This window comes from Colossoma macropomum, unplaced genomic scaffold (genome assembly GCF_904425465.1).
Source record: "Colossoma macropomum unplaced genomic scaffold, Colossoma_macropomum, whole genome shotgun sequence".
In the NCBI taxonomy this organism is placed as follows: domain Eukaryota; kingdom Metazoa; phylum Chordata; class Actinopteri; order Characiformes; family Serrasalmidae; genus Colossoma; species Colossoma macropomum.
Window position 1 is genome coordinate 9275007 of NW_023494807.1, and position 13926 is coordinate 9288932.

The window sequence follows — 13926 nt, forward strand, 5'->3', positions numbered from 1 at the left end:
GTTAGCTGGTTAGCTTTCTGTTACCAGCTCAGCCTGCTGTCGAGGCTAACTAGAGGCTGCTCTAGGTCAGAATATATCCAGTTATAAAGAGAATATAATGTGGAAATTAGTTTGAGTGAGTCTGTTGGCAGCGATATTCAACTGTCAGGTCATCATTTGGTTGCATTTTATGGACACAGATTTTAACCATCATTTGCAACCATAAAGCCAATTCTCTTAAAGCAAAACCCTCAGGTTTTATTCCTAATGGTTCTACTGGTCTTCAGCATGGCTTTTATGGGTTTCAACAGTAGCCTCTTTGTTTTGTCTGTGAGTAAACTTGACATCATGTTTTATCCTCAGGGTGGGTTTTATTTTGAAAGTTTCCATATGTAATTACGTTATTATTACTATTATCAGTATGACAATGTTAATATATGTTCAGTGTTACTCTTGTTGCCCAACATTTCGTGGTTCACTGTTTTTCCTCATGTCAGGCTGAGAGTGCATGTCTGCAGCCAGACCCTTTTCGTCACCTGATATACCATTAGGATCATTTACATTGTGATATCGACCCATCAAAAAAGCCAAAACATGTTGCAAAACCATCAGGAACAAACAGAAAATGATCTCTATGTTTTTTTTTTTTCAACAGCTTTTTGAAGGAGTCATTATCAGGCTCTTGTCTCATGTCTGCTGAAGTTCTGCACTTTTCATGCATGTAGCATTGCTGTTCTTGCTGTAATGGCTTGGCTGTACAGACATGGAAACACCTCAGATACATTTAATGCAACAAAACAAAAGCTTAAAAAGTGAACACACTGTCTTTGACTTTGATAGAAAACAGAAACGAATGATGCTTCCATTCTCTAACCGGATGTTTCAGCCACAATTTCAAAGGACACTGGTCACATGAGAATTAAGGTGGACATAGAAACAAGAAAAAAAGAAGAAGCTCTCCATCATAGAGAAGAACCATTCGACCATGCAAAGAACCATTTATGCATTCAAATAATTTGAGTCTTCATGGTTCTACAACCCCATTTACAAAACAGTTGGGACGCCGTGCACAATGTAAATAAAAATAGAATGCAATGATATGCAAATCATGTGAACCATATTTTTTAAGGTAAGTACTACAAAGACAACATTTCAAACATTCAAATGTTGAAACTGAGAAATTTTATTGTTTTTTGATAAATATATGCCCATTTTGAATTTGATGCCAACAATATGTTCCAAAAAAGTTGGGATGGGGGCAGGTTTACCACTGTGTTTCATCACCTCTTCTTTTAACAACACTCTGTAAGCGTTTGGGAACTGAGGAGACACAGCTGTAGTTTTGAAAGTGAAATGTTTCCCATTCTGGTTTGATATAGGATTTCAGGTGCTCAACAGTTCGGGGGCTGATTTGTCATATTTTTCATTTCATAATGCGCCAAATGTTTTCAGTGGGTGACAGGATGCTCTGTTTATACCCAGTCATGTTACTGACATGTTGTCAATTAACCACCAGGTGTTTTTAGCATTACACAACTTTAGCAGCTTTAGCGTCCCAACTTTTTTGGAATGTGTTGTTGGCATCAAACTCAAAAAAGGCATATATGTTTTCAAAAAACAATAAAATGTCTCAGTTTCAACATTTGATATGTTGTCTTTGTACTAATTTCAATGAAATATTGGGTGTAAATGAATTGCACATTATCATATTTTCTTTTTATTTATATTTTGCACAGCGTCCCGACTTTTTTGGAAATGGAATGTATTTAGAACGATTGCCTTTGCTAAAAACCTTTTTAACAAGTCTTATCTGAATTGGCTTGGTACCTACTTATCTAAATCTTATAAAAAAATACAAATATTGGAGTGGACTAACAATCTGGACTTTTCAGCCATGCTAACTTATATTACATCCATGGGTGAACATCAGGCTTGTTGCCAATTGGACAACGCTGATGAGCACGCCATTAGCCCTAATTTAACCTCCACTTTAATTGGATTGGTTTTGACAACTCACACTTTCTTTGCTCCTACTTTAATAATAAGTTTTCATTCCAACCCACATTTAGCCCAAAATTGATCACGGTTGTCCCCAGACATTCTCATTATGAGACGACTGATAATGATAAGAAACTGCCATACCTGAATTCACTCTCTGTTCAATACAGAGGGTTTATGAACTGCGCTGTACTAATATTCAAGGGCTATTGATTGTACATAGGTGTCTGTATATGAGAGAGAGAGAGAGAGAGAGAGAGAGAGAGAGAGAGAGCTCATGTGTTTGTTTTCAACAGTAATGACCCACATCAGTCTAACCTGAAGCCGAAGAACAAAAGAAAGCAGGTCCAGCCAAGGGGCTGGGCCGACCTCAATTCGGCATGATTAAACTAATAAACCCCAAATGATCAGCCATCTTCCATATGTCTCTCTGCCATCTCCCATCAATATTTTCCTCTCTCTCTCAGAAATATGAGTCCTCTCTTCAGTCTCGGACACTGGCGATAAATCTCTCCCCCCACCATCTCACCAAAAATCAATAGCTAATTTGGGCGCATTACTTTATGGGCCGAGTATGGATGCAGGTATACACACACGCACACACCAGCTAATGTAGCCTGTGGTCTTCTCCCACGTATCCTAGAAGGCTAAGAGATAGAAGACTGAAGAAATACGTCCAGGGTGGATCAGCCAGGCTGCTTGGTGCATAGTAAATAAGTTAACAGGGAGCTGCCGTCACTGGTAAATGAGCTGGGCTCAATCAATGGAGCAGTCACGGCCACAATTTATAAATCCATTTAAGACGCTCCCTCACCTGGCGCTCGTAAATCCCGCCATCCGTTAGCATCCAAGGAGATAGAGAGTGAGGGCTGGGAAAAATGGAGAAGGGTGGAGGAGAAGAAGTGGTCATTTTGTTCCAAAGCGGTCTTGTCGTGGCTTTAGCATTTGCTGTAATGTTCTTTATTTAAAAAAAAGATGAGGCACAAAATCACGGAAGATCAAATATACCCTGCTTTTTTAATGAAAAAGATATATTGTGTAAACTAGTTGTGAACCGTGGCTATTAAAGCCAGGCCATAAATGTCAAAATCTGACCACAAACGAGAAAAAACACCTTGACAATAATGCTAATGTCTGAATTTCTGTTAGCGCCCCTCTGGGAGTATGTTAGTAGCATGTTAGCACAAAGCTAATGGGGATTCAAATGAACATTCTAGATTAAACACAGATATTTGAAGCTTGTAAAAGGCATTCTGTATGTCTTTATGTTTTATTTGAAGCTTGTGACAAAAACTATCCTATATTTGAGCTTGTATGTATTAGTTTTGTAGTGACCTTTTCACTAAAGATTCCTGATGCTGCTGATTTTCTTTTCTAGCCACTGAAAATCTGGTGAGACACTGACTCATTTTCACATTCATTGATGTGTCTAGAACTTCCAGATGGCCTAGAGTGACGTTTTTCTAACAAAATTGATCTTATTGTAAATAAAAATGTGACTGGTTGATTTTTTTCTGTCACATCCTAATTATGCTGGTAGTTAATGTAATGTGTAAGGCCTTCAGTCCAGCTCCTGAAGTCCTAACCAGTGGGAGAGCTCGCTTGGCGGTATCTACCTAGATACCAGGGAGAAAACCAATTCTGATTGGCTAATTTTCCGTTGGCCGTTTCAAGACTTTAACACTTCCACTTTTGTTTCAAAACTTGATAAAATAGGAGTATTATTACAATATTTGCAATACAACAAACATGATGATTATATTAAATAATAACTAAAAATGACAGATATCTATGTTTTTATTCCACAAAAACCATCAGGCCTTCTCTGAAGGCCTAGAAGACCCTGAGGTTTCCAAATTGGTGTAAACATTGCTGAAATCTCCAGGCCATAAAGCCTGTTTAATTCCAAGGTTGGAAAATGGTCATGTAAAAATTAATTATGACCTTAAATACAAGAAAAGTGTAGATAAGAGCGCTGTGTGCTGACCGTAGTCCTGAATTACACTCGGCTCATTACACTTTAAATGAAATATGATCCCCCTCAGCTTTCTCAGTGCACATAATACTCCATGTCAGTGTGCTTAGAGGTTGAAATCTAGTTACACTTCAGATAAATATCCAAGATCTAGTCACAGAGGAGGGTGATTCATACATATATTATTCATAAGTGGAAGGAATTCCTCATGGAATATCTTTATTTTCTTCAGAAGTTTGATGGGGTTATTACAAATCAGCCATGCGTCCCAAAAAACACCACAGACTGAGCTTCTCTTTGCCATATTGATTCAAACACCAAAGCCACTTATGCACTCACAGAGGGATGCAAGAGAAAACACACAATAGCTATAGCTCTAAAGAGGATGCAGTGCCTGATCAGATGGGCAATTTAAAGTAGAATCCAATCTCATGTTCAATACAGAAGCGCTAATGGATGCAATGGTTTGCAGCCCTTGAGCAAAGGCACTCACCATTAGCCTATTGACTTAAGTGTGACTTTCTAGGCCTATCTTAAGCCATAACTAAAGGCAGCTGTGGAGAATGCACAAAGCTATTTGGTTCATCCTGCTGTGTAGGCTTCCCCCATGCGGGCATGGCTGGTCTCCATCTCAATGCTGCACCACATGGTTGAACTGATGAATATTCAACGCTGCACACATACATGCTGTGGTTTCACAGCTCATAAATATGCATGAAGACCTTTGGGCATCGTTGGCTTGGTCCACTCCTCTTGGGGACTGTATATGAGCTACATTTTAAGCCTCTTAGCACTAAAAGTCACAACAATGAACAAATCAAATGGAATAAACTTGGTCATCAGTGGTGGACTGACATGTTAGACATGGTGTAAGTGAAAAACAACCAGGGTTACACCTTAGCCCTTAGTGGTTGCAGGTTCGGCCAATGATAAAAAAAAAGTATGCTGTAATTCAAAATTAATTTGGTAATACTTTGATACTTTCATACTGGTCTATGCTGGTCTAAACTGGAATTAACTGGTTTATGCTGGTCTGGTATTGGTTTAGCACACCAGCATTTAAAAAAAAAACAACATATGCTGGATTTGGTGGTGACCAGCTATGCTAACAGGTCAGTCTGTTGTTTATATGTAAGATACCAAGCTGGAATAATAACTAATCCAGCTGAATTTTCAGTAGATTTCAAAGAAATGTGATCTGTAACATATTAAAATTTCTGCTAGATTAGCTGACAGCTTCAGCTATAATAGATACACTATATGGACAAAATTATTGGGACACCTACATATTACACCCACAAAAGCTTTCACGACATCCAATTCTAAATCCTTAGGCATTAATATGGAGTTGGTCCCCCTTTGCGGCTATAACAGCTTCCACTCTTCTGGGAGGCTTTCTATAAGATTTTGGAGAGTGTCTGTGGGAAATTCTGTCCATTCATCCAGAAGAGCATGTGTGAAGTCCAACACTGATCTTGGGCGAGAGGGCCTGGCTCACAATCTCCGTTCTAGTTCATCCCAAAGGTGTTTGACGGGGTTGAGGTCAGGGCTCTGTGAGGGCCAGTCAAGTTCTTCCACACCAAACTCACCCAGCCAGGCCTTTATGGACCTTGCTTTGTGCACTGGGGCTCAGTCATGCTGGAACAGAACAGGTTCTTCTCCAACCTGTTCCCACAAAGTGTACAATTGTCCAAAATGTCTTGGTGCTGAAGCATTAAGATTTCCCTTCACTGGAACTAAGGGTTCTAGACCAACCTCTGAAAAACAACCCCATATCATCATCCCTCCTCCACCAAACTTTACAGCCGGCACAGTGCAGTCAGGCAGGTAATGTTCTCCTGGCATTCGCCAAACTCAGACTCGTCCATCAGACTGACAGATACAGAAGCGTGAATCATCACTCCACAGAATACGTTTCCACTGCTCCAGAGTCCAGTGGCGGCGCTTTACACCACTCTATCTGACGCTTGGCATTGTGCTTGGTGATGTAAGGCTTGCGTGCAGCTGCTCGGCCATGGAAACCCTGCCATGAAGCTCCTGATGCAGTCTTTGTGCTGATGTTGATGCCAGAGGAGGTTTGAACTCTGCAGTTATTGATCAGCAGAGCGTTGGAGACTTTTATGCACTATGCTTCTCAGCACTCGGTGACCCGCTCTGTAACCTTATGTGGTCTGACACTTCGTGGCTGAGTTGCTGTGGTTCCTAAATGCTTCCACTTTTCAATAATACCACTTACAGTTGGTTGTGGAATATCTAGGAGGGGAGAAATTTCACAAATCCTATCACAGCACCACACTTGAATTCAGTGAGCTCTTTAGAACGACCCACTGCTTTGCAAATGTGTGTAAAGGCAGACTGCGGGGCTAGGTGCTTGATTTTATATACCTGTGGCACTGAGACTGAATGAAACACCTGAATTTATGATTAGGAGGTGTGTCCCTATACTTTTGCCCATATAGTGTAGCTAGCTAGCATACTTGCTATCCAAACGACAAGTTGTTCAGCCTCGTTCCTTTAAACAGTGGATTTATTATATGTAGCACATGATCTGGTCCATCTCCAACACGTTTACCCTACTGTGACAATGACTAATGTCATGACAATTATTAATAACTCCTCAATATTGAGGTGTTTTAGTAAATTATTTATAGCAACGTGCGAATCAGGCTGTGAAGTTCAGTGACACAGTGAAAAGAAAAATGCAATAAAATTGAAACTTTGTGAGAAAATAGGTGGTTACATTACAGTTTGAATACTGAAACATAAAAACTAACTTGAAATGTTTTAAAACTGACATAAAAGCATTAATAATCATGGAAATATGATTATTTTAGGCATGATTTGTTTACTTAGTTTTACATGAGTTGCTGTAGGTTATAGCATAGAGGAGTGGAGTCAAGATTGGAGTGAAGCTCAATGCTGTCAGTACAGAATGTAAATGTAGTTTATTGAATAACTAATTGTGTTTTTACACAATTCCAATTGAATAGTTTAGCAAAAGCAATAATTTGTGACTTAAAAGATTAAAGGCATCAATTTTCAAAATTAAAAAACATAGCAAAACTGATAGCAACAAAGCTTGATGAAAAATCATTTCATAATTCACTTCTTAAAGCAACTAAGCAACCTCTAAGCCACAGAGATTAGACATTAACCTATGCAGACAGGCAAAAGAAGAACGACCAAGCCACAGCGGAAGTCTTTATGCTAAAGGAACAGGCTTTAACAGCATGAAATATCCTCACATAGCAAATAATACATGAAAGCTGGTAACTACCAATTAATATTAGGCCATTCAAGTATGCTAGCAATATTAGCATTTCTGGTCTTCCGCAAACGAGCGCTCTAAACCAGCTCAGCCTCAGGGCCAGCCAAGCCATCTCTGCACGATTCATCAGACAAACCGATTGATTTGCTCTCTGCTGGATCTGAGTGGAGCTGTAAATAATGTATTTAGGTGAAGGGACAGCTCAGTGGATCGCAGAGAGCAACACAGCAGTAAACAGATCAAAAGGCCAAACCTTGACTGCACCGGCACTCAAGGTCTTCTCCTGTCATTTACAGCATGTTCGCCCACTGCCTTCGAGTGAGTGGCAATGAGCTGTGCTGCTTGTATAGAGGATCTTATTTTACACATAACATAAATAATGCATAAGATGGGTTTGAATTATCAATATATGCTGCAGAGTTGAGCAAAATGAGCAAGAAACTACACATGTAGTATCTTTCTTTTATCTGTTTGTTATTATTTTTTTTTGCCCTTTATAGACCAATAGAAGTGAATTAAAATAAAAAGAAAGCAAAAAAATCAAATGTACACAAAATCCTACTTACCTCGGATATAATCAACCAGCTAAGACATGTTTGGAGTCCAAATTTTGCTTCTTTGGTTTTAAATTGGAGCTTTTTGACAATTTTTGCCAATCCGATTAAATACATTCCAATTACAGATGAAGACTGAGGTGTTTATATCATACTCTACTCAACAGTCTGGTGAAAATCTTCGTTTACATGCTCACTACAAGTAATCAGATCCAAAATTATGTGCATGTATAGAGAACCACTTAGAGTAGACGTTACCATGACAACCAGCGAGTGATATGACAGCGACAGCGAGAACCAGTCAGAGTGAGACGAGCAGCAGTGAGCAGTGCTTGTGTTTTTGATGACTTCAAAATGATGTCAGACTCACGGAAACGTCCTTCACATGTCGTGTTCTGAGACACATAAGCTGGACGTCCGTCCCACCGCCGTCTTTTAAAGATCAGAGCATAAACTTCGTCTCCTCTGCAGACCAGTTTCTGCTCCGCCGTGTTGAACGTTATAAACTTTCACTATGATGTGACGCACATGATCAGAACGGACTTAAACTTTCAGACTGGGAATGTAATCACATACAGGTGTTTACCTGGATATTATTCTTCTATTTAACGGATTATTTACAGGATTACTCACCTTGTTCAATCAGATAGAATTGTATTCTGAATGGCTTCAATGGACTAGTCTATTACGATTGAGGTGTATACATGGACGTATTCTATTCTGATTGAGCGATTAATCAGATTATTAACGGATTAGGCTGCTTGTAAATGTGGCTAATGTGGTTATAGACACAGTGTGACTTACTGTGAAAAAGAGCAATTTCTGTTGTTTCTTTGTACATATAAATTAATATTAATATTGAGTTTTCAAATGAAAGTTATATGTACAAAAACAAAAACAACAGAAATGTTATCTAATTTTCATATGCCTGTGAGTCAGGGGAAGCCTGTGTGAATTGTTTTTACATTTTTACAGTGCACAGTAAGTCATCCAGTGTCCTAAACCACATTGATAAGTCTGCGTGACCTTATTGAAGACTTGGCCAGAAATTGACCAAAGATGAAGGGGATATAGATGGTTGATAAACTGAGCAGCAACAGATGAACTACAGTCTGTTGTCCAACTACATAGTGGAGCAACAAGGTAGGTAGGGCTCATACAGAGAGAAGAAGTTTCTAATTATGCGGCCGGTTAGTGGAAGCACAAGGTAGGTGTTTCTAATAAAGTGGCCAGTGAGTGGAAGTACAAGGTAGGTGTTTCTAATAAAGTGGCCAGTGAGTGGAAGCACAAGGTAGGTGTTTTAAATAAAGCGGCCAATGAGTGGAAGCACAAGGTAGGTGTTTCTAATAAAGTGGCCGATGTGTGGAAGTACAAGGTAGCTGTTTCTAATAATGCGGCCGGTTAGTGGAAGCACAAGGTAGTTGTTTCTAATAAAGTGGCCAGTGAGTGGAAGCACAAGGTAGATGTTTCTAATAAAGTGGCCAGTGAGTGGAAGCACAAGACGGGTGTTTCTAATAAAGTGGCCAGTGAGTGGAAGTACAAGGTAGGTGTTTCTAATATAGTGGCCAGTTAGTGGAAGCACAAGGTAGGTGTTTCTAATAAAGTGGCCAGTGAGTGGAAGTACAAGGTAGGGATTTAGTATTCGAAGGTGTATATAATAAATGTATGTGTGTATGTAACAAGAGGTTTCTCCTCACCACTCCATGTTTTATGCAGCCTGCACATCTGAACCTCTTCTCCACACAGTCCCTTGGCTGTGCTGTAGCATTGATTTCATTCATTCCGTAAAAAAGGGCTTACAGAAAATATGGAGGAACATTCAGATAACGGATCCAGCTCTCCATGAACCCCTTCTCTCATTGATCTGCGGCTTTCAGATAGAAACGGTGCCCCTGGGAGGGGCAGGAGCAGGAGTGAGGCAGCGCGAGGAATAAAAACAGGATACAGCTTTACGCCTCCACAGAATGAGACTGATGCTGTCTATTGTCCTGCGATTCTTCTATGCACTAAGCAGGACGACGGTTACTTCTGCTTGTTCAAAAAGCACATTTGGCAGATTTGAGGATGGCACAGAACCTGCAACACATCTGCATTGAATAACAACATGTTTTGGCTCAGCTCACATCTGTGAACTTAGTGGATGAACTACCATGCTCCCTAGCTAGCTAGCAGACATTAGCTATGTTTCCTCACCTAAACGAATGATGAAAGAAGTGTACTTTTAATATTCTTAACGAATCAAGTATTTTGTTAAATGTATTAGGTACCAAAAATGAGCCACACAATTCTTTATCTCTCTGTAAAATGCCATGTTTTAGAGGGAGTTTTTAAATGGCTCAGCTAATGTTTGCTAGCTACGCATAGAAATAGTGCTTGTTTGGGCTTGAAAGGTTGACTGCAGCTATATTTGGACAATGTTCAACACTGTACACTCAAAGAAGATTGCTTTAAAAAAAACCCACTGCCCAAAAAATAATTTAAGCACTGATAAACATGCAGAATTGAATGTGATTAAAGTACTAAACACTGCATCTTAGAATAACATATGTTAATATAACACAAATGTAACTCTTTCTTACTATTTTAAATTACTTTTTACTTCACAAATTCAATGTACAGAGAATATTTTATGCCTAAATGTGCGATTAGAACAAATCTGGACCATCTTGCCTAATACTGATGGCTTAATCCTGAGTGCAAAAGTGCCCAGCCAGCACCGAACCACACACACCAGCAGACAACAGTTCCAGCTCTACCTAATAAGCAACATTGCAACATAAACATAACAGCCCAACAACCTCTGGATTATTAGTGCACCATTATATTGTCAAAAATGCTAAACTCCAGTGAGGGGAAAAAGCAAATGTTTGATCATTAAAAAAGAAAGAAAAAGGGTAACGAGAAAATAGAGACGTCTCACGAAGCAGATTTATCTCAGAGTTTTAGCGTCACTAAACTTATTACCCATGGTAAACTCGTTTTAACAACTTTCTCTGTCAATCCAGGTTTAGACACTCAGGCGGTGATTAATCCTTGTGCGTGTGCTCATGAAAGTGTGCATTTATGATGTGCCAGTCATGTGAAGCATGAGGAGCATCTTATAAATCAAAGGGCTAAAAGATTCATACTATGTAAATATTTAGAAAAACACAGCTGTTTTTATAATGGTACAAAAAATGGTATCCAGGTCACAAAGTGATCCACAGTTTTGAGACATAAAATCCCCCAAAAAAGGCTGATCTTATCTGTTATGTAACTGTTACTTATTACACCCCCAAACAGGGTTAATTAGCATTCAATCATCAGTAATACCATCTTGTGGTATTGTGTAAATAAACAACTTATTAATATTGTAACAAAAATAACATTATTTGTTTTATAACAATTATTCTCTCTGCTTTCATTTGTAAACCATTTACAGTGTTTAGGTCTCTGGGAGTGCCTATACTCCTAAAAATGATGGTTCTTCAAGGGTTCTTAAAGAAAATGTTTCTTTGCATGATTAAAGGGTTCCCTGCATCGTGAAAGTGTTCTTCAGATTGATGGAGAATGTGCTAATGTGTAGATGATTCTATATAAAACCTTTTTGAAAAGGGTTCTACATAGCACCAAAAAGGGTTCTTCTACTGTTATGATGCCAAGCTTGAAACAATAGAAGAAAACTTTTTGGTGCCATTTTCAAAAAGGTTCTACACAGAACCATCCACAGCACTTTCTTCATCAATCTGAAGAACCCTTTCACGATGCAAAGAACCCTTTAATCATGCATAGGGTTCTTTGAGTGTTCATGGTTCCATTTTAGAACCATTTTCTTTACCAAAGAACTCTCGAAGAACCATCATTTTAAGTGTGTAAGCAGTTTGGAGGCCCTTGTAGGGGTCTAGAAATGCTGCTTAGATTTTGGAGCACAGCTAACAAGGTTTGCACCGACCAAAAAAAAGTAATCCTGACAAGTCACAACATTGCTGACACTGCTTGAGTGGCATCAACAACAGAAAAGAGAAGTTATTAAAAAATTATTAAGATCAAAAGCAGAGCAGCTTCATTTTTTCTGGAGTGTGCTGGCCAATCAGTTCCTCCTGGGATCTCCTAGGCCAATCTCTCCAGTTGCCAGTGGCAACAGACTAAAGTAAACTGCATTAAACTGATTAAACTCAGAGATTCAATTTGAAGGCATGAAATCATCACAAAATGTAACGAATCAATATGTGCTTAATTTTATGAAGTGAAAAAGCATAAACCAACAAAAATGTTCTTGAGGGAACTTTCAGGTGGCTCAAGGCGGTCACACTGATGACATCAGATAAGGACTGTTGATCCAGGGACATGCTGTTCCCAGAAGAGCGCATGCTCACTTTATGAGCTTAACAATAGTTTCTATTCTTTCACAGGCAAAAAAAGAGTAGTTCCGCTTCTCTGAAGCCTCCTTTCCATGTGCAATTCGAACCATCTTTTATAAACACTCATCTGACTCAGAGCCGGAGGAAGTCTCTAACCCAAGTTTATTTTTCCTCTACGTCAGACAAAACAAAGGGAGTCGTCTCTTTGCTTTGCTCTTTTCTCTCGCAACTGTCTGCAAATCAGCCTGGGTTTGTCTCACACGTCTGCTTCCTGTCAGCCCTTTTGGATTCTTTTTTCTTTCTTCATCTGAAGGTTTCTTCAGTCGTTCCTTCATATGTAGGTCTTACTGCTCTGTTTGGGTTTGTTTGAGAGTGTGGGTGTGTGGTTTTGTGGGTGAGGTTTGGGATAAAGTTAAGAATATTCTCAAAGTCTTACTTTATATCGGTAGCTTGGGATATATAAAATGCATATATTATATATTATTATTATATACAGTACCAGGCAAAAATCAAAGACTACTCTTCATTTGTTTAATTTCCAGATAAAATGGAAATTCTGAATTTTTTTAGGAGGTATTTCTGAGCAGATCAGATATAAGATCCACTTGCATAATGAAGGAGAAAGCCAAAGAAAAACAAATGAAGTTTTTAAACCTGGAGTTCAAAAAATGATGCCTCCTAACAACCACCTGGAAGACCTGGTAGACCCCAAAACTGCCCCCATCAGATAAACAGCACTTAAAGCTTTCATCTATGAGAGAGAGGAGAAAATCAAGCTGCTTCAGATCTGAAAACATCCACAGGTGTTTCTGTCCATCCTTCCACTGTGAGAAGATGACTCAGCGCTGTGTGTCTGAAAGGATGTGTCAAGAAGCCTCACTGAGTCACTCTACGGACTGACCAGCCCAGAGTCCAGACCTCAACATCATTGAATGTGTTTGATTATTTTAGAAAATGATCAACCAGCTTCTAAAACTGAACTTGTGAGTTCAGGAGTGAGTCTCCTGAAAATAGTGGAAGCTGGAATAAAGGTAAAGAGAAACACACTCAACACTAAAAAAATTAGGTCATATTTGGTTGTTGAAGCTTCTATGTAATTTTTCTATTAATTATGTTTTCCGCTTTTTTATAGGACATATTATTATGTGAGACATGACCCTCCTGACATTGAATAAAAACAAACCTGTGTGTGGGTGTGTGTGTGTGGGCTGCTGTTGTGGGCAGTGTTTAATTCACCGTGAGCTCGGAGGGCAGATGGAACAAGGACACTGCCACTTCTCCAACTACTTCATTAATCAATCAACCAACTTAGCAAATTCATCTAATTAACTACTAATTACACATCTGGGCATTACGCCAACGCACGTTCACTTCTTGACCCCCCGATCCAAGTAGCCTGGACTGTGAGAATAGGCTGCATGCCCCTCACTCTCTCTCTCTCTCTCTCTACACACACACTTCAGCTGCCCTACCAGTGTGAGGCTCTGGTCCAGCTCCTCAATGGTGAGTCCAGCAGTGAAGGCATCTTCCTCTGGATCAATCTCACAACGGTGATCCATGCGGTTCTTAGGGCCCCCCTGCCAGCCCAGTTTGCGGTCCAGTGCAGTACGCCAGGCCCTTTGAATTCTAGGAAAACAAACAAGCAATTTGAAATGGTCCATTAACCCACTGACCTTGTCTCGCCTCACATCTCACCCAAGAACCAGAGTGTTTAGCTCCTTCAACGGAATCAAAGAATCTGTTGGTGAGCAGGCGTGTTCACACTGGTGACAGTAAAATGGATCAGCATGTGGAATTGGAGCTTACTTTAAC

The 13926-nt window shown here is 39.5% G+C and overlaps 1 protein-coding gene across 1 annotated transcript in view; it reads right to left on the reverse strand.

The window, feature by feature from the left end:
• The window catches only part of LOC118797490, a 157245-nt gene that overhangs the window by 122311 nt on the left and 21008 nt on the right, over positions 1–13926 (reverse strand). The window contains exon 5 of the mRNA XM_036556864.1: positions 13587–13740. Coding sequence (XP_036412757.1) covers positions 13587–13740 — 154 coding nt within the window. The remainder of the gene's footprint in view (positions 1–13586; positions 13741–13926) is intronic.